At 37.7% G+C, this 19,388-nt stretch overlaps 1 protein-coding gene across 1 annotated transcript in view; it reads right to left on the bottom strand.

Moving 5' to 3' along the window:
- Positions 1-9,412: 9,412 nt before the first annotated feature.
- The window catches only part of FZD6 (frizzled class receptor 6), a 30,647-nt gene continuing 20,671 nt past the window's right edge, over positions 9,413-19,388 (bottom strand). The window contains exons 2-6 of the mRNA XM_009981110.2: positions 17,500-17,696; positions 14,024-15,041; positions 11,795-11,943; positions 10,115-10,543; positions 9,413-9,606 (exon numbers count right to left, since the gene is read on the bottom strand). Coding sequence (XP_009979412.2) covers positions 9,450-9,606; positions 10,115-10,543; positions 11,795-11,943; positions 14,024-15,041; positions 17,500-17,696 — 1,950 coding nt within the window. The 3' untranslated portion in view covers positions 9,413-9,449. The remainder of the gene's footprint in view (positions 9,607-10,114; positions 10,544-11,794; positions 11,944-14,023; positions 15,042-17,499; positions 17,697-19,388) is intronic.

Genomic DNA, 19,388 nt, shown 5'->3' with positions numbered 1-19,388 from the left:
GTCTCTCTGCCTTTCTTGTTCAAACTCTTCCGGTCTATGAATACTATTTATTAGAGCACTGGTTTGAATTCAGCCAGTAAATAATTTCTATTCATTCCTTGTTCATCATAAAGTGAAACAACTGCAGTAGGAAAGATTAGGAGCATTTTATCATGGGAACCCATTGCCCATGGTTAATGCAGAGCCTGGGAATGAGAGACTTAGACCATATTCCAAATCTGGTAGAAGAGATGCAGATGTGTTAGAAGAATCTCCTTACACAGTGAGGAGAAGCTTTAACCACTCAGAAATGGATTCTTCTCAGAAGGGAACTATATAATCCGGGCTTAAGTGTCTAAACATTAGAGAAGGTTCAAGGCTGAGGATCCTGAGCCAAAAGAGGCCCAGTGAGGTAAGTGCCAAGACCTGAACCTTTCATCTGCTTTTAGCTCTTACTGCTTTATACATTTCCCTGTTCTGGCCATGTCTGGGGATTTTGACTTTGATTGGCAGTGCTGTCTATGCATTGCTTACCCCAGGGTGAGCAGCAGAGCGCTCAGGGCTGGCACTGCAACGCTCAGCGTTGCAGCACTCAGCATCCTTGCCGATCTACCCTCGGTGCTTTTCATTCTGGAGTTCATTATTTAGCTTTTGCTCCCTTTATTTCTGATATTTTAGGCTGGGTTGTAAGTTGGTGTGAAAGGTTGAGATGAGAGAAGACTGCTGAATTTCTCGAGCAGCTCTTGCAGCCTGCCTGTCTGATCGAGGAGACAAAGAGCCGTCTGTGCTGCTGTGGGAGAAAACCAAAGCAAGGGCTCTCAGGGAAATTTATTACAGGTTTAAGAAAGAGATTTCATTTTCTTCCACAAAAAAAAAACCCTTTGGAACTGCATAAAAATCAATGGGATTATGGCCTTGATCCCTTCTAACACCTTTTAATTTAAATATATTATTTATATAACACTCTTAATATTTTAAAATAATCCAAAACCTCTCCCTCTATTTTGTTGCTTTACTAGCGCAGATACAACTATTTAACAAATCTTCCAGTAGCTTCCAAATAAACACAGTGAGCGTGGCACTGCAATCACGGTAGCCCTTTGCAGGTACACATAGTAACATTTGCATCTTAAAAACTAGTTTGGGGCAGATTTTTAGTGGATTAGAACACTGACCGATGTCCTCTTTCCACCTTTGAGAAAAGCTTGCAAGTGTAAGGCATATCGATATTCTACTTTCTGAGGCTCTATACCTCCATGTGACAGTCAAGTCATGCTGACAGCTGACCGTTTAAGCCATGAAAAAAAAAAAGAATTGATCATCTGAAATCGCAGCCAGAAAGGACAGGCAGAGGTTAGGACAGAGTAACGGAGTTTGTCAAAGACAAGAGGGGCATAACTGCCAGGAAAGCATATGCTGACCCTCTGGAGGCTTGTCAGAAGAAGAAGAAGATTCCTGTGTCCATATAAAGGAGGACGGCCTTTTTTCAGTGTGAGAGAAAAATCCTGCAGTTAAGCGTTAATTCTTTACTACTGGATAAGCACGTAGCAGTTCTTAATGTTACTATAGGAAATACTGTATTTTTGCACAACGGAAAACACCAGAGAGAGGATTAACACTTTTTATTATTTAAATTAATTAAGTTTCTATGGAGATAAATCTTTAACATTGTTACCAACAAGTCACCACCAGGACATACATCAGATACCAAGGAGCTCATCTGGTGCAAAGCGTTCGTTCATTCATAGCCCGCTGGGGCTTCTAGGCAGTTTTATTCCTGTCCAAGTCATCAGCTGATTTGTAGTTGCATTTCCCTATAGGCTTGACTTTTACAATAATAATGGAATCATTGAATATCTTAAACTAAACATCACTCACAAATTGTCAGACAGAATTAGATAAACTTTAATAAAACTATTTGGAAGAACCATCTGCTTCACTGATACAGGATAACTCAGGCCGTCCAGACACTTCCATAGTGCAAACTTCATAATGAAAAGCCCATACTGAGACCTGTTTTCACTGATGGCTGGCTGCAAATGTCTGACTCTGAAGGAGTCTGCTCTGTCCCTCTGCAAGACTGTCTCCCAAGCGCAGCTGGTGCAATCCTGGCTGTGGCCATGGAAACTTTTGGGTTGGAAGGGGTGTCTGGAGCACATCTGGTTGAAGCAGGTCCAGTTAGATCTGGTTGTTCAAGGACTTATTCACATGGTAGAATGGGAAAATTGATTTAGTCCATTTTTAAGTTTAATTCTTGAAGAAGATGGTGATTACAGAGAGCAGAAAAATGTACGGGGAGGTCTCCAGTGAATCATGTGTGAGGAGAGAGCTGAGGCTCAGGAGAAACATTTGCTAATTAGAGTGACTGTGAATTAGTCAACGGTAGGAAAATTACTTGGCTGCCTCATGAATCCTCAATGAATAGAAAAGCCTTTCGCGGAACTGAAAAGCTAACTTTCCTCAAATGCTATGTTAGTAAATAGTTATTAGAATGTGAACTACAATGCACCATTCAGACAAGAAACCTTCAATGAAGGGGACAATCTTGGTTTTTCTACATCGTTCATCTAGTGCACTGCCAAATGTCTGTTCTTCCAGTTTCAAAAATAGCACCTTGAATTAGTGATAATCCTGAAGTTAAAGGAATGGACTTGAACTTCAAAATGTTTATTTTGACTTGTAACCAGCACGTGCTTTGAAAAGGAGTTCCTCAGGAGAGGCAAGGCAGCAACCAGGAGTGGGCTGCAGGCTGAGAATGGGCTGCGTAGTGCTTCAGGGTGGCCTACAGAAACCGGAGGTCTATAGCCACCATAGATGACATACGAAATTCCAGAAGACTATGGATACAAGAGAATTGAGTCACAGAAAAAAATAAATTGGTACAGGACACTCAACAGTTGCATAAAACTTCCTGTCTCACAGGCGAGACAGAGAGAGGGACAGAGCCACAACTCAGCGATGACAGATCTGAACACACGTGGTCACCTTGGTTCCAGCGGTGAAGCCTGGAGCCCACGGCATTCCTGAGACCCGGCTTCTCACACCCATGCTGTCCCCTGGGCAGCCTGGCCTCAACAAGGAAGCACCATGGCTCACTGCAAGCAGGGCTGCAGTGCATCTGGGCAGCAGCCAGCTCATCTGTTCACTGATGGCCCACTGTGACCTAAAGGGCAATGGATTTACAGGGGCTGCTGGGTCAGGCAAAGGGAGAGAGGTTCATCATGAGCAGATCAGTGAGGTCATCCCATAGCTAGCCCCAAGGAGACTTTAACAGATAAACTCTTGCATTAAAATTATTATATGTGCGAAAATAGAAATTTTGTTTGACTTGCATCAACAACTGACTAGAGCAATGGCACTGGAAAGGATCAAGCACAACACTCAATACCTGGCTCATGTGGAGATGAAATTGTGTTTGGCCATAACAGCTAAAGGTCCACCAGGTTCCAGTAAATAAAAATGTCTTTTCAAGTCCTTCTTTGAGTTACATATTTTACGGCAGGTGCTCATCTAACTATGCTTTTGTGAGGTGTGACTTTGTTTCTAGTGTGGTTTCCTTACTTTTGTCCTTGTAACTATCCTGTAATTACAACGTCTCTTGGTTGATTAAAAATCTCATTTGTGATCTCATTCCCATTGCCAAGTAGAGAAACTTTCAATATGTGTGCTCTAAAAATGTCTAATGCTGTTGAGACTATATTAATTAAAAAAAACCCAACAACCCAAACCATAAAAAAAAAGCGTGGCCAGTAGGTTGAGGGAGGTGATTCTGCCCCTCTGCTCTGCTCTTGTGAGACCCCACTTGGAATACTGCATTCAGCTCTGGGGCCCCCAACATAAGAAGGACATGGAGCTGTTGGATCGGATCCAGAGGAGGGCCACAAAGATGATCCGAGGGCTGGAGCACCTCTCCTATGAACACAGGCTGAGAGTTGGGGTTGTTCGGCCTGGAGAAGAGAGGCTCTCTCTCTCTCTGTGGCTGCCTCTAGCAGCCTTCCAGTACCTAAAGGGGGCCTACAAGAAAGCTGGAGAGGGACTTTTTACAAGGGCGTGTAGTGATAGGACAAGAGGCAATGGATTTGAACTGAGAGGGGAGATTTAGATTAGATCTAAGGAAGAAATTCTTCACTCTGACAGTGGTGAGGCACTGGAACAGGTTCTCCACAGAAGTTGTGGGTGCCTCATCCCTGGAATTGTTCAAGGCCAGGTTGGATGAGGCTTTGAGCAACCTGATGTAGCGGAGGGTGTCCCTGCTCATGGCAGGGAGGTTGGAACTAGATGATTTTTAAGGTCTCTTCCAACCCAAACCATTCTATGATTCTATCTTCTGCCTGACCACATGAAACCGGATCACAATTATGTGGGTACAAAAATAAGGCACTGCCAAATAAGGTCCTGGAGGAAATGATTAGTAAATTAGTCAATTAGTTGATGGCTTAAACTAGCTGGAAAGCTGCATTCTCTCCAGACCCAACTCTAGTAGTATCACACCTACCACCTGAGAGTGCATGCAAGTCTTGAATGACTCAGCTGAAGATGGAGGATTTGAAGATGCTGAAGCAGCCAAACAGGCTTCTTGGTGCTGTGCTTGAGTCACCGATGTTACCCACTGGACCCAGGCCCTCTGGGAAGATAAACTGGGATGCACATTATCTTCATAAAAATATAGATACTTTGGTCATCCTTCATACATGACCAACATGGAACCAACATGCTTTTTCCTGTTAAGATCCCATTGGTGGCTGTGTCTAATGATCCCACCATCACCCCTGTAACTCAGAAATCTTCTTAGTGGAAGTAAAATTTCTTCTTGCCATTTCTCTTCACCTTTTATGTTGAGAGGGTGTCCTAAAATACCAGTGTATTCCTCTCTACTTAGAACACCTGATGTTCTCTCATGACTACACTGTCATACCTGAGAGTATGCTCTCTAGCCTGGAGGTCAGTGTCCCTCTAGTTCACCTATGGCCCAGTACTGAGTGAACATTTAGCACTTCTCTTCCAGAAAAATTTTCTTCCACACAGCTCTTCTTGCAGAAACTATTCTCCTCTCCAGCTCATTCGTGCCGAGAAAACAGCTATGAGCCATTTAATGAAGGCAGACCTTTGTATGTTTAAAGATATCTCACATCTGTCATTAACTAGTGAGACTTCAAATAAAGCAAACTTTTATTTTAGATTTAGTTTCGATGAACAAAGTTGAAATACAGGGAATAAGCATTAATGAAGAGCTCAGATATAAATGTCCTGGCATGTTTTTAATCTTTTAATTATACATCTCAAGTGCTTTTTAAGACGAAGTAAAATCCAGCTAATACATAGAAGTGGATTTCACAGATGTACATCAGAAAGATCCTCTGAGCTCCACTTCTTGAGATATAAAGCAAACAGCTCAAGAAGGTGTAATAGAGATTGCCCAACTTCTTTATTTTTAATTACAGTTAAACTCTAATCCATTAAAAAAAGGTAAGCATGATAAGGGACAAAAATACATGTGAAAGAATAAGTGCAAAAAAAAGGTAATGCACAAGAAGTAACATTTCTTCTTGTGAGACTAAAACACCTTTGGTGCCAGTCACCTAAATCACTGTGAATACCAGTGGTTAATACTGGCAGAGATGTTTACCAGCGAACGCGGCCAAACAGAAGGCGGTCAGATACCTTCAAAGGCCGATTCAACAAGTGGGCAGTGTCAAGGGAGGATGTAGCTTTTCTCTTTTTACGTGCTGCCTTCCGAAATTGCACATTGAGACTGGCTGGTCGAACTTCAAAGAGAAACATGATTCCTCATCCCGTTTAGCTACTGCATTTTTCAATGCTTTGCAGAATGCTAAACTTATTTTTATTAGAGTTCAACTTTTCCTATTTAAATATTTTTTCGCTTCTTAAATTCAACTAGATTTGACTGTCTTTAAACCAGGTACATCCTGTGTCCTGTAAAGAAAAAAGACCAACGGTTCTCTATAAATCAGTTGAACAATTGGCAAAGAAAAAAGTATGATGCTTCAGCTTGTTAGTACTCCATACCTGAACTGGTTTTTGATGTTTAAAAAACCAAAAGGATTTAAAAATATTTAAAATACCGCAGGTATTTTTCTTATCTGCTAATAGTATCTTTCTTACAAATAGAAACAAAACATCTTTATTTCCTCCATATCCTGGGTTAGTTTTGCAAACTTGGACTATGTTTTCCAAATATGCGCATAGCTTTATTTTATACTCCAGATAAACTTTTTCCCAATTTTCACTAAAAAAAAAAAAAATAGCAAAATAGGACAGTAGAGTATACACAAAATGTACCATAAAACTACTGTAGTGGTAACCTCAGGTGCTGTTTACATCACAAATCAAATATGATTTACTATGTGAACTTGATCATGTCCTCTGAAAGATTTCGTATGCAACCTCAAAACTCAGCACAACGCATGTTTTGAAGTGATTTATGACAGAGATGCATTAAGAAAAAGAGAATTAAAAGACCATTTGGCACATGTATTTTAGGGCTTGGAGAAGTTGTCAGTATTCTTTATTCTAGCTTTCTGTAAACAAAGACACAAAACAAGACTAACACGGCTGTATCAGTCTTAAATTGTTGGATTTATAGTGCATCTTTCAGGAGACAGCCAGTCTTGATTAGATGACTGAAGTTGATGGAGATGTCCCAGTAAGAAGTTATTCTTACAGTTTAAGAAAAGCCCTTTTAATATGAATTACCTATATTCACTTTCAACTTTGGTCAGATAACAGATGAAAGCAAATAACCCAAACACCTTTTGCTAGAGAATCTGCTTACGAGCTTTTCTATAGTCCTCACTGCAAGGCAGTCTTGCATACCCTGACTCATCTCTGCACCTCTTTTCTTTAATTTTTCTGGGCATTCAAATAGCTGTTTAACTTCCCAGTTACTGCTTGGGTATTTCAAGGTTAAAGCACCCAGGGATCACAATCTCTTTAGCTTTAGAGGTCAGCAGCACTGGAACACACAAGTGCTACAGTCTCGTTCTACCACCGATGCATTTCACTTCCAATGAATGTTAAGGATTACTGCTCAGTTAGTACTTCACAGTTCTCTGAAAACGTACCTATTTTTAAGCCCACGGTATTGCTGTAACTTCAAAATTACTTTGTATTTATCTTTTTTAGAGCAGTTATCACAAAAGCGTGACTTTTTCTGAACTACCTAAAAAAGGGAGTGGCATTAAATAAATTTAAAATGTGTATCAATATTTTAAGAAGGTTGCAGCAAGAGCACAGTGTGGAAATACGTATTATATGTAATCTAAAGAAGGTCTTTAACTAGAGGTCACGAAAGAAAGAATGTTCTAAACGTCAGCATGAAAGAACTAGTTCAGTTGCTCACTCCTCCATAACTCTCCGTGTTCATGTGAACAATTCCCAGCATTGTTCTGCCTCAGTTTCTCACTTACACAGGAGGGATGAAAACATTGCAACGCTTATTACCTCACACAGCTCTAAGGAAAAAAAATACATTAAAGTGTCTTGGGTGCAAAAATGCTACATTAATACAGTAATAACACACTACATCTAGGAAATAAGAAGAATCAACTCAGAGGCTGTTACTATACAACCGTATATTTTATTACTAACAAAGGCAATAATAACAAAACTACTGAACGTGTATAAAGTTACCCGTTTACAAACATGACTACAAGAATGAAGAGTACTTAGTGTGCATTTTCATAGGAAACTCCTCAAATATTTCTCACTGTCCTTCTCAGCAGCAAGAATTCTGTATATTTTAAATGGGGAAATTATAAAGGAAATAGTATATCCTATTTAAGGCAAAAAATCACAAATGCTAAAATGCCAATGCTGTGACACAAAGGTAAATACATTCCATTTTTAATGCATGATGGATTACACAAAAAACCACTTTGGTTTATCTGAACTGTAGGTTCCTTTTTATTCAGCATTTACATGACCTTTATACCATGCAATTTTGCTTGCTTGTTCAAAGCATCACCATGAATGCTGCCCAAATTGGAACACAATAATTTCTCTGCATAATATCAAAATACTGAGAAATAGTCTTATTAGTAATCAAATGCAAGATGCTGAACGGTCTTACAAAACACACTGACATTTAGGTTTAGAAAACAGCAAAATCCTGGCTCCAAATTATCTCAAGTAATAAATCACATTGTCTTTACTGGAGCTAGGACTTCTTAAGAGCTAAATGATAAAATTCTTACCCACGTCAGTAGTACTTGCTCTTAAGAACCAACCTATCGCAAGAAAGGCTACATATGTATAAAGACTTCTTTGATTTAAAGAAAATATATTGCTATAGTATATAGAAAATTAAGTTTTGTAGAAAAAGTGTCTTGCTTTCAGTAAATATATTGTTAAACAAGCCTGTATATTAATAACTCAACAGTTTATTTTCTGCAAGATATTTCTCTATAGAATTGAAAAACAAACAAACAAACAAATTTAAGTTACCTGCATAGAAACAACGTGAAACATACACTTCCACTGCAGCTCAGTAAAAAAACCCAAAGTGTATACTTCAGATTCTGCCCCTCACGCCACCAGAGATCTGAAGTGTTTCACTACTTTGGCACGATGCGCTGGAACACCACACCAGGAGGGGCTCCAAGAAGCATTTTTCTGAGGCAGTGCTGCATCTAACGCACCACCCCTGCAGCAGGACGCACAGATGTCTGACCAGCCTTGCCCCAAGTGCACAGTGTACAGTGCATGTTGCATATAAAGGTACGATGTGCTTTGCTCAGAACTAAACAACATTGTCTGATCACCACAGGCCTGTCGACTCTAGCAACACCTTACGGAAGCATGTTAATTTTACCAAGTTTGTACAACGCATACAAAACAGTAGTTCTAAATATTGACCTCACGCAGTCAGTTATTTACAAAATTCATTTTTATGTACAAAATAAATGACTATAATTCCAGATTCCCTTTCATATTCAGTGTACAAACTACCATAAAACAGTGCTGTAATTGATACATCATGACACATAATTTAGAGAGTATTTATAAATTTGTGTTATTAAGTGATGCTGCTGTTTAAGATAAAGTAAAAAACAAACAAAAAATGAACAAGTGTTGAAAAATATCAAAGATGCAGATGTAACTTTTATGCCTTGAAAAGTAACAGTGCTTTCTAGCTTTATTTTAATGTAATTCATTAAAGTGTTCTTTAAGGTGGGAATAGTATTTGTTTCTCTCATATTTTTCTTAAATTACTGCTAGTCAATCCAGCCATGTCCTACAGAACTTCAATTTCCATTATTCCTGGATAGGATTAAATATAGTATACATTATTGCTAGCTGTCCCCACAACAAAACTTACCTTTTTTTTTTTTTTAAGTGCAAAGCAAGATACGTGTTTTTTAATAAGGCACAGTATATCACTTATTTCCAGTGTAATACAGAATCTGTATCAGTTTTATACATTGAAAATGTTCATATAAAATTTCAGTCTTTCAAGGGTTTGAACTGTTTCCTGAATCCAACTCTCTTCTGGCATCTGAAGCCGAGTAGACAAGTAGTGATACGGAAGCTGACTGTGAGACATTAGGTATTTGGGAACAACTGCTTTGCAACGAAGGAGATTCAATAAAATCATTTTTAGGAGTTATTCTGTAAGTAATGAAAAATAAAACACAGGGAGTCAGTTTTAAGCACAGTGCCTTACACTGCAAAAAATACATTTTTAGCAATAAAATTACAATATATTTTAAGCTATATTCTTTTCAATAGAACGTAGTACAGTTCTGTATAAATTTCCCATCTTAGTGTCACCATTGTTCTTTTTCAGACTCGTCAGCTCTCAAAATGATTGCATTGCAGCCACAGATTTCTGAGTCACTGTTCAACAATACAAAAATATCCTATGAGCTAAGCTCCAGCACTAAAGGCCTAAAAGGAAAAGAAGAATCCTACAAAACCAAAAAATAGCCCATATGCTGAAGATACACGGGCATATGAAATAGTTTGTAAGAATTACAGTTCTCTTGATAGCTACTGAGGGTTAATTGTATACTGAGAGTATACTGATTCTTCAGAGAGAAGAAACAGAAAACTTACAAAGATAGTTGTAAGTTAACTTACACATAAACAAGCAAAAGATTGAGTTAAAGAACCTTACCTTCCTTCACCTGCTCTCTTCATACTCTCAGCCAAGCTGCTCATATCACATGTGCTATCTGCTTTGTTTCTTTTTTCCACCTGATCCACGGTCAGTTTAGAACTGGATAACATTTGATCTCTACTGTTTTCACCTTCCTCGACTCTTTGGGCTGATGTTCCGTCTGCCTCTATCTCTTTCTCAGATGTCTCTGGAGAGGTTTTAATTTCTGCAACAGTTTCCTGGCTTAAGAAATCATGATTAGTGATTGCTACTGCAGAAGTTCCATGATTTGTTGTTCCACCCGTACTAGTCCCCATTGACTTCGAAATTACTTTCAATCTGTGTGAAGTTGATTTGTAGTGCTTCTTTTTATGTTTAACTTTGGAATTGTGCCTCAAGAAAAATTCACATGATTCTTGCAGCACTCTTCGACTCTCACTGATTGGACTGAAAGAAAATGAATGAAGAGGATAACCTTAGATATAACGTAATATAGATTCATACACGAAAACGTGAAAGAATAGCAACCAATGATGCAATCTCAGCTGGATGTTAATGAACACAAGGAAAAAATTATATGTTAAACGAGGAGAAAAAAAATCTGATCATAATGGCTCTAAAGTAATTATGTCTGTGGAACAATTAAATAAAGCAGATTTCTATATTTCTTACTTCTGCAAGTAGGTCCAATGACTTCAGTAGATTAATCATCTAAGAGGAAAGAAGGATTAGCTCATAAGTAGCTGTATTACCAAATTAACTTCATGTAAAGTAAACCTCGAAGTGAAAAAAAGGTAAGCATTATAAAATTGACTTCATTATTTTAAAATTCTTATAGCTCAAAGCAGTTAACATCTGAAACACAAGAAAAATTATACAGGAAATGGAAAAAGAGGGGAGAGGGAAAGGAAGCTATAAGCTCACCATCAAGGAATGTAGATGTAAAATAAAAGGAGCTTAAGGACTGCTGCTTTGGGAAATCCGAAGAAATAAAAATATCTAAACCCACAGTATAATTTATAAGTAACATAAATAATCTAAAAAAATAATCAAGGAATAAAAAGGAATGGAAAAAATTAAAGCTACAAGAAATGGAGATGACACAATCTGCTTAAATCCATAGATACAAATTTACTAAAATTAAGTAATAAACCTGAATTATTCTGTTCCAGAAAAAAAATACAGAATAGTACATTAATACAACAAAAGTGATACTAAGGAGGGTTCAATGAAAATTAATTTTAAAATAAGACAAGCCTGGCAGAGGAGAAAAGCAGAGGATGTTACTATTGCATGATAGTAAACACAGCTAAGTATTCTGTCAAATAAACCAATCAAACACGTGAAAGGATCTAAACTGATGGATGAAGTTATCTTCACACAATCGACTGGACACCAAAGATCTATTAGCCAATGCTAAACACAAAAACATGTCTTCTGCTCTATGAAAGAGAACAAATCGGCAGAGGAAAACATTTTCTACCTTCTGAGAAAGTTGTCAAAAAGTTGTGGCCTACATAAATCTTCCACAGACTCCAATAGAATTTTGCTGATGTCAACAAGCGGCATTTAGACTATGAAAAAGAAAGGGACTAAGGGTACCATTTTGATCACCTGAGCTATAAAGAAACATGTCTGAAATCCAACTTATTCTAAAGCATACACTTTAAAAAACAGGAATAAAAAAATTGTTCTTACTCTCTTTTACGGTTCCTGTTGAAGAAATTGGCCCATTCAGAACAGGTCTTTTTACTTCCCACCCAGAAGACTGGAGATATGCCAACAATTAATGTCAGCAAATATTTCATTAGAAACAAAAATATTTCTGGTCTTGCTAGTGCCTTTGCCTAGAAGATAACAAAGTTTAATAAATGCAAATAAGAAAATATACTTGTTGATTTCTTTCTTAAATGCAGAAAACAAACAAATTACGTAAAAGAGAGGTTTTTTCCTTATGGCTGTTGTTCTTTGTTGAGGCTTGTACTGTGGACAAATGTTAGACATGTACAGTCAAGTCAGACCTGGTAAATGTCTACAGCTGAATACACAAAGAGGAGATTAGTCAGAAGGAAATATTTTTCTTTTAAATTGCAAGGCAAGATAATTTTGTGGGTAATAGTGTTAGTAACTATGTTCTTCAGAGATAGTTTGTATGTATAAGGTTTATCTCTTCAACTTGAAAAGAAACAGTAAGTGGATGAGTTGGGAGTTAATCAGATTAGACAGCATCTTCAAGGAGCCACAGGGAACTACATAGTAGTTTTCTGTTTATTGCAAAATTAATCCACCTATTTGCAGAACAGGATCATAGAAGCAGAGACATTTAACTCGTCAAGAGATGATTATCTTCTGTTTCCATGCTGCAAATTTAATTTACGTTACGTGGCTTATCTGCCAGTCTCATCTATGAAAGTCACTGTTTTTGTCAGTCAGGTAACATTAGCTACTCAAACTGAAGTTTGCTTTTATTTGGTTTTGATCTGGCCCATAATAAAAGTCTACAAGCTAGCTCAGGTAAGCCAAGGGCAAACACGCCACTTTAAGCTACTCCATAGTTAGCACGCGCTGTTTATTATAGGGACAGAGCCCATTAAGTATGTCTTTGTGTAACATTCCCTGTTGCTATTTACTCTTTCCAATAGGTTAATTAAAGGCTGAGAATATGTGCTCTTTCTGTGTTATTATGCCAAGCTGTTGTATTTAGGCACTACAAAACAAGTTGTTTTTTTCCTAAAAGCATAGAAGTCTTGTTTTCAACCTTGTATATTTGAACCATTTAGACTGATACAGAACACAGTGTAAAACCCACTGAAGACAAAGTGCACTTGTTAAGAATGGCAATAGAAGCAAAAATAACCAAGTCGTCTGTGAGCTGTGCTACTCTCAGCTTACACTAACTTCAATATAGAGGATATGGACAATGTTGAATGTAGAAGGATCAAGCCTTATCATTCCATAATGCCTGTGTTTATATTCCTCTTTTAAATGATAGTTCATTGCAGTAAAAACATAGATGTTAAGTGCAAAGTAATGAAAGACGACATCAGACACTTGCATTTCTCTTGGTGATTGTGTCTTCTTTTATATTTGTTCTTAAATGGAAAGAAACAAACACAAATTACTTGCGATTGCAGAGAGTTTTATGTACTTACAAGAGATTTAGTCCACAGAGAGTACTGAACCCGAGCAGATTCACTTTAAAAGCCTTTCTGAGGTAGTTGTTTTTTTAAGAGTCAAATGTTAAATATCAACACCTCCACATTTTAAAGAGCTGTTGGATTGTTTGTTTTTTCTTTTTTATTTGCCTTTTGTCTGGTTGTTTTTTTTAAAGATTTCTTCACATTACTGAAAATCAGCCTGCAAATGACAGCTATTGTGGAAAAAATATACTAGAAATTTGTTTTGTAATTTCAAGCGGTTTACGCTTCTACACTTTGAAGAAAAAAAAAGAGATTTTCTATCTATGGTTATAAGCAACATTTCAAATCCAATTTAGACTCAATTTTCAAGAATCATTATTTCAGCTTCAACTGAAAGTGACGAAAATACACATCAAATACATTGCTACTGAGCTAGGCACTCAAGTACTGAGCAACTACTTTTAGGAACAGATACTGTGAAAAATGATCCTCTCCCCTCAACACAATTTGAAACATAAAGTTCAAATATCATAAAGATTATATATTCCCTTTAGAGCTGAGAGTTGGAATATAGTTTCTGAGTGCTATCAATTTGATCAGTGAAAGATTTCAAAGCAAAAGTATCATGCCACCAATTTTGACTTAAAAAGCAACTAATCACTGCATGTTCTCAAACTGATTACTTAACGTGAAAATAATTTACTAACTGCACAGCAGATATGACGATGCAGAAGGGGTTTTGTTGATTAACTTTCCAGTATTATTTATAAAGGAAATTGCTACTTACCTGATAAGGACAAGGAATATGGTACTGGTCACAGTGGTCAAATACCCAAGTCGTTTCCCAGATTTTCCGGTTCACCAGTTCATAGACATAACATCCAAGAAGTGCTACAAGTGGCACCAAGTATAAACCACTAAAAACTCCAATTCGGATCATAAATTTCTTTAGCTTCTCCTGGTTTCTGCCATCATGCTGTATGACTTGCCGCACATGATTTAAAGAAATGATACCAGCTAAAAGAAGAGAGAGACCAAAAAAAACACAAAGGCACAACGGCAAAAGCACAAAGTACAGAGAGGCATCCAGATCGTAGAGACCCACAAAGCAAACTCCACTGATATTGTCCCCTTCAACTTTGTTCATTGCAAGGAGCATAATGGTTAGAAAACCAGGTATTCCCCATGCAACTGCGTGGAACCACATGGCCTTTTGTGCAATAGCTTCGCAGCTCCATTTCCTTCCCGCTGCAAGGAACCAAGTGATTGTAAGAATCACCCACCATATAGTTCCTGCCATGGTGAAAAAATACAGCATCATGAAAAGGACCGTACAGGCTTTGTTTTGGGAGCCAAGAACAACTGTTTCACCAATTTCTAACTTATCATCTGCCTCGTTACAGGCAGTTCTGTTCCCAAGTAAAAAGCCGATAAAGTACATTAGAGAGACTATGCTATAACAGACGGAGTAATATATGATTGGCCTCTCTGGGTACCTAAACCTTTTAACATCAATCAGAAAAGTCAGGAATGTGAAAAGCGTAGCGCAGAGACAGAAGATTGAAACTATTCCAATGAAGCTTTTTGCAACATCCAATTCGTAATTTTTGAAGTACATATTGGGACATGGGGGTGCACACTGATCAATTCCTAGAAACTTGTAGCCTTGTCCATTGGTAGTGTGTAGGTGTCGTGGACACCAGAATCCATAATCCCTTCGGGTCTGGCCTGGTGTCTTCTGAGTTCCATGTACATTTGTGGTTACAGCACCAGTGGCAGGAACAGTCTCATCACAATTGACTAGTCTACATAAATAAACAGAAGAGGAAATATCTTAATACCCCTCATTCTCAAATGTAGTTATATCTCAGAAATACGAAAAAAACCACCTGACTCTAAACACTGATAAATTTTGTAGATAATGCAAAATGTGCATTATATGAAAAAAATCGGGTGGCATTTAAAAAACAGACTTCAATTACTTTCAGTTCAGAAGACTATTCAAAACACAGCTATGTAACCATTGTCCCCTAGCTGTGGCTTTATTGCTTATGAAACACTGCTCAAATTGCAATTGTTCTTTTAGAGTCTTAAATTCTACTAAAGTTTTACATATGTACATAAAAATATTTACAGTAGTTTGTTTTTTAAATCTGGGTAACAATAGACTGTCGGAGACAGCAAATGATCTTGTCAAAATGCAAGCTTCAATCAAGGAACAAATAAAAAAGGCTGACAGTATCTAGAATTAACTGATTACTAATATATGATTATTATTATTACAACTTTTTGTGTTATAGTGATATTTCGTTGCCAACAACAATATAACTACCGAACTGAAAAAGATAAAAGCAGAAAAGAGAAGCATTGTAAAAACACAATCACTATTTTAGCAATTTTTTTTTCTAGCTCCATAATGTTCATTTAAAAATTGCTCAAGACTCAATTGCTCAAGACTCTAATTGGACACAACATGTGACCTTTTTATGTGGTTAATACAGTACTAGCAGTGTTGGACATATCTTCAAACTAGATTATGTAAGTGTAACTCAAATAGGTAAGCATTTACTCAAACTGGGATTTATATTTATATGCATTCTGAGTTTAAGTATGTATTTAAAAAGAACAAGTTTTGCATTCTGGCTTGTAAAGCAAGATTCTGTTATCTCAAAACGTTCTTTGCCAAATGCTATTAAAAAGTCCCTCAATGTCAGTCTGCAAGCTCAGCCTGAGCTAAAAAAAAAACCTTCTGTTCTTCGCCTCTCTGCATTATCATGCTGTCCAAATAAATCCAGACTAATCGTTACGAAAACTGATTCTTTAGCAGATTCGTTCGTTAGCCACGGGCCACACATCAGTATGCATGGGAACTGCGCAAGCTTTATTCGCCCATGTCATAACAGGCATTATGTACGTCTGTAAGAACACAAGACTATGAATCTCAGGATTTCAAGTAGTGCCCATCCTCACGTCAGCTCCTCTTCCATGGGCTCCAGCAGCAGACTCTGCTGTTTTAAGAATGTCCTGCGTTACATATGGACTTCTCTGAATCAGCTGTTGGGGAGACATCATTTCCGATCTGAATACAGCAGGTTCATTTTCAGTAAATGCTACCAATAAGAGAATAATTTAGAGCTGCAGTGATTCCTGCAAAAACGTAATTTGATTTAAAATGTCATTTGAAATATATATTGAATAACTGGATTCATTTGTAATTTTCCTAATTTTTCAAAACAGTTATTGAAGACGCTGCATTAAGTGGCACTACTGTTGCACAGAAGCTCAAAAGATGGCAAAAGTTGATGCCATCTTGTTCTAAAACTCCACGACTTCAATTTTTCTGCAGAACTAAGGGAAATGGTATTAATGTAATCTTTCATATTCATTCCAACATGGATTCCTACCAAGGATCATGGCACAGGACTACTGTCCCAGGTCTTCCTCAGCCCTATCCCACATTAGCAACTGCATGGGTGATAGAAAAATAATTTGAGTTTCCACTCTCTACTCCTTTCTTGTACTACTTGCTCTGACGAGTGTTAAAAAACCCAAACCTAATATGGCCTTAATCACTTATAAATATCTGCAGTTTAAGGTCAGAGTCTCAAGAAGATTACACTGGAGTGTTTTCAGTGGTTTCCATTTAATATAGACAGACTCATCTTTTCCCCAAATGTAGGTAGTACTGCCTTCTCTCTGGAATAGACACCTGAACATCTTTGAGAAACATCTGAACATCTTTTGGTAGGCAGTACAGGAAAAGCAACAAAAGACTGAATTTGCAAATTCAAGCAGTCAGGATCAAGATAAGGCTTCTACCATTTAATGCTCTATGTCCATTCAAACACAGAATATTTTATATTTCATTATTTTATGAGCAATTATTTATAAAACTCCTGTCAAGTATGTCATCCCTACCTTAGAGATCAGAACCCAAAGCAAAATCTATGCTGTAACATTTAATAATTTAAATTTTAAGAAACTTATAGTAAAAAGTTTATTTTTGCAGGGATCTGAATACTGAAAAGAACTGTTGCAGAACTTTGCTGCAAAAAAGTCACAAGCAGAAAACGCAGGTGATCATTTGAATAATTAAAAAGTTTTAATTAAACAATAGCCCTATGCATAAGCACTGTAGGGTCAGCAGTGATGGGGAAGCTACAGCAAGGTGATATTTAACATTCTGCCTCGGATTTTCAACTCGGTCTAGGTCATGTATGAAAATATCACCACCACCACCTGCCAACGTGAGAAATACCCCACCTGGTACATTCCAGCTCTTCAGGCCACGTGATTCCAAAAGTGTCCATCAACTGCTTACAGTCAGAATACACCTTCTCACAGAGGCTTCGGCAAGGGTGAATCACGTGAACTTGCTCCAGGCAGGCAGGGACAAAGGCTTTGCACATAAACGTGTGGATGTGTGGTGAACAGTGAAGATTCATAAGCGTAAGAAAAGGCTGTAAGGAAGAAAAATGCTTTGGTTAGTAAATTTAAAAAGATAATTCAAGACATCAAACGAACTATGGTTCATATTCGTTCCCCTGTAGGTTCGAAAAGATACTAGAAAATGGCATTTGTTCAGCAGTTGTGAAAGAGCAAAATCTGGTGGCCTGAGCAGTGAGAAGCTCCATTAGCACTTCTAGCCCAGCCCCTGCCCCAGGATCTTGGCCAATCTGTAACTATTCACACCTGATTTCTCCTATTGGACAATACTACAAATCTGAAGAGTATTTTTTAAAAATCTAGCGCTTTCATAATAAGGCAAAACATTAAGTTCCTACCTGTGTTCAGCAGTCAGCTTCTACATAAATGCCCTGAGATTTTTAAAGGTGGTCTGTCCCTGTAGTTCCTGTTAAATTACATTTTCAGTCTTAGGTGGTGTGTTGCACTCATCATCATGCTAGAGAAGTTTGGGGTCTTTTTATTAATGAGGTCCAAATATCATTATTCCTCATTTTCAAAACATTGTATTTCAAAATCTCAACGTGACTGAGAATTTCTCTACCTGTATTACCAAGCACCAGGCAGTGAATAACTCATGACTGTTCTTACAAAAGACTTTGTAGAATGAAATTGAACACAACTTTCCCCCCTCCAATTCATTCAATCCATTATTTACAGTCAGACAGGCTTCTAAGGAAAAAAACCCAACCTTCCTTCTCTACATTTTATCCACTTTATTATCAGGAAAAATTATTTTAGCCGAAATACTACTGTGTGTGCAAGCTTCAGACAAATCTGAAGTTGTTGGTCATTTCTGCAACTTCTGCATTGTTATAAGGGCAGCTTATTGAGGGAAGCAAGCAAGTGATGGCACACGAAGAGCATCGCTCCTGTCCTGCTAAGTGGGCTACATGCCAAAGGCACCAGGGCCAGGAGAAGGGAGCGGAGGGGCTGGGGGCTGTGTAAGCAGGCCCTCGTGTTAGCGAGCACGGGCAGAAATCAAATCAACATAGAAGTCAACCGCATCCCAGTGACCCATCAAACTCTGGACTCGCGGAGACCAGATCCCAGATCAGCTGTGACCATGGGCTGCCGGGCACTGCCAGTTCTTTTTACACAGGTTTTTTGATGAAGTACTTCTTGTATTCCAGGAAAAAAGAATCTCTGTATCACACATAAATGGTCAAATTCATGCATCAGGAAAGGTGAAACAGTATTTAACACACTTTGAGATGTGCTGATAAATGGGGACACTGCACAAAATTTCCTAAGAAGGTAGAACTTTTACTAAAAGTAAGATTTTTATTTAGTTTTAATTTTGATTAAAAATTGATTTGATTTTTATTAAATTTTGATTTTGATTACATTTTTTATTAATTTTGATTAAAAATTGACTTATGATTCTGTGATTTTCTTTAATTCTTTCCCATTAACAGTTATGTATCTCAAATATTCAACCAATGACTGGTAAAAGAAGGATTAATGTCTGAGCCCAGAATAGCATCTTTATTTTTGTCAGCTTTTAAGTATCCCAAATATATATACACCCATAACCTGAGTGCAAGTTTTACTACTGAGCATACAGTTTAAAAGGAAAAACATTAATAGAAGAATTTTCCCCTTCAAAATGGCATGTCTACAAATCTTCAGGGACCTCAATAATAAACACAAGAATGTGCGAGAAGGAGGGGAAAAGAGAAGGCAGA

Source organism: Tauraco erythrolophus, chromosome 3, assembly GCF_009769465.1.
Source record: "Tauraco erythrolophus isolate bTauEry1 chromosome 3, bTauEry1.pri, whole genome shotgun sequence".
In the NCBI taxonomy this organism is placed as follows: Eukaryota; Metazoa; Chordata; class Aves; order Musophagiformes; family Musophagidae; genus Tauraco; species Tauraco erythrolophus.
This window is presented reverse-complemented; position numbering and strand designations above follow the sequence as displayed.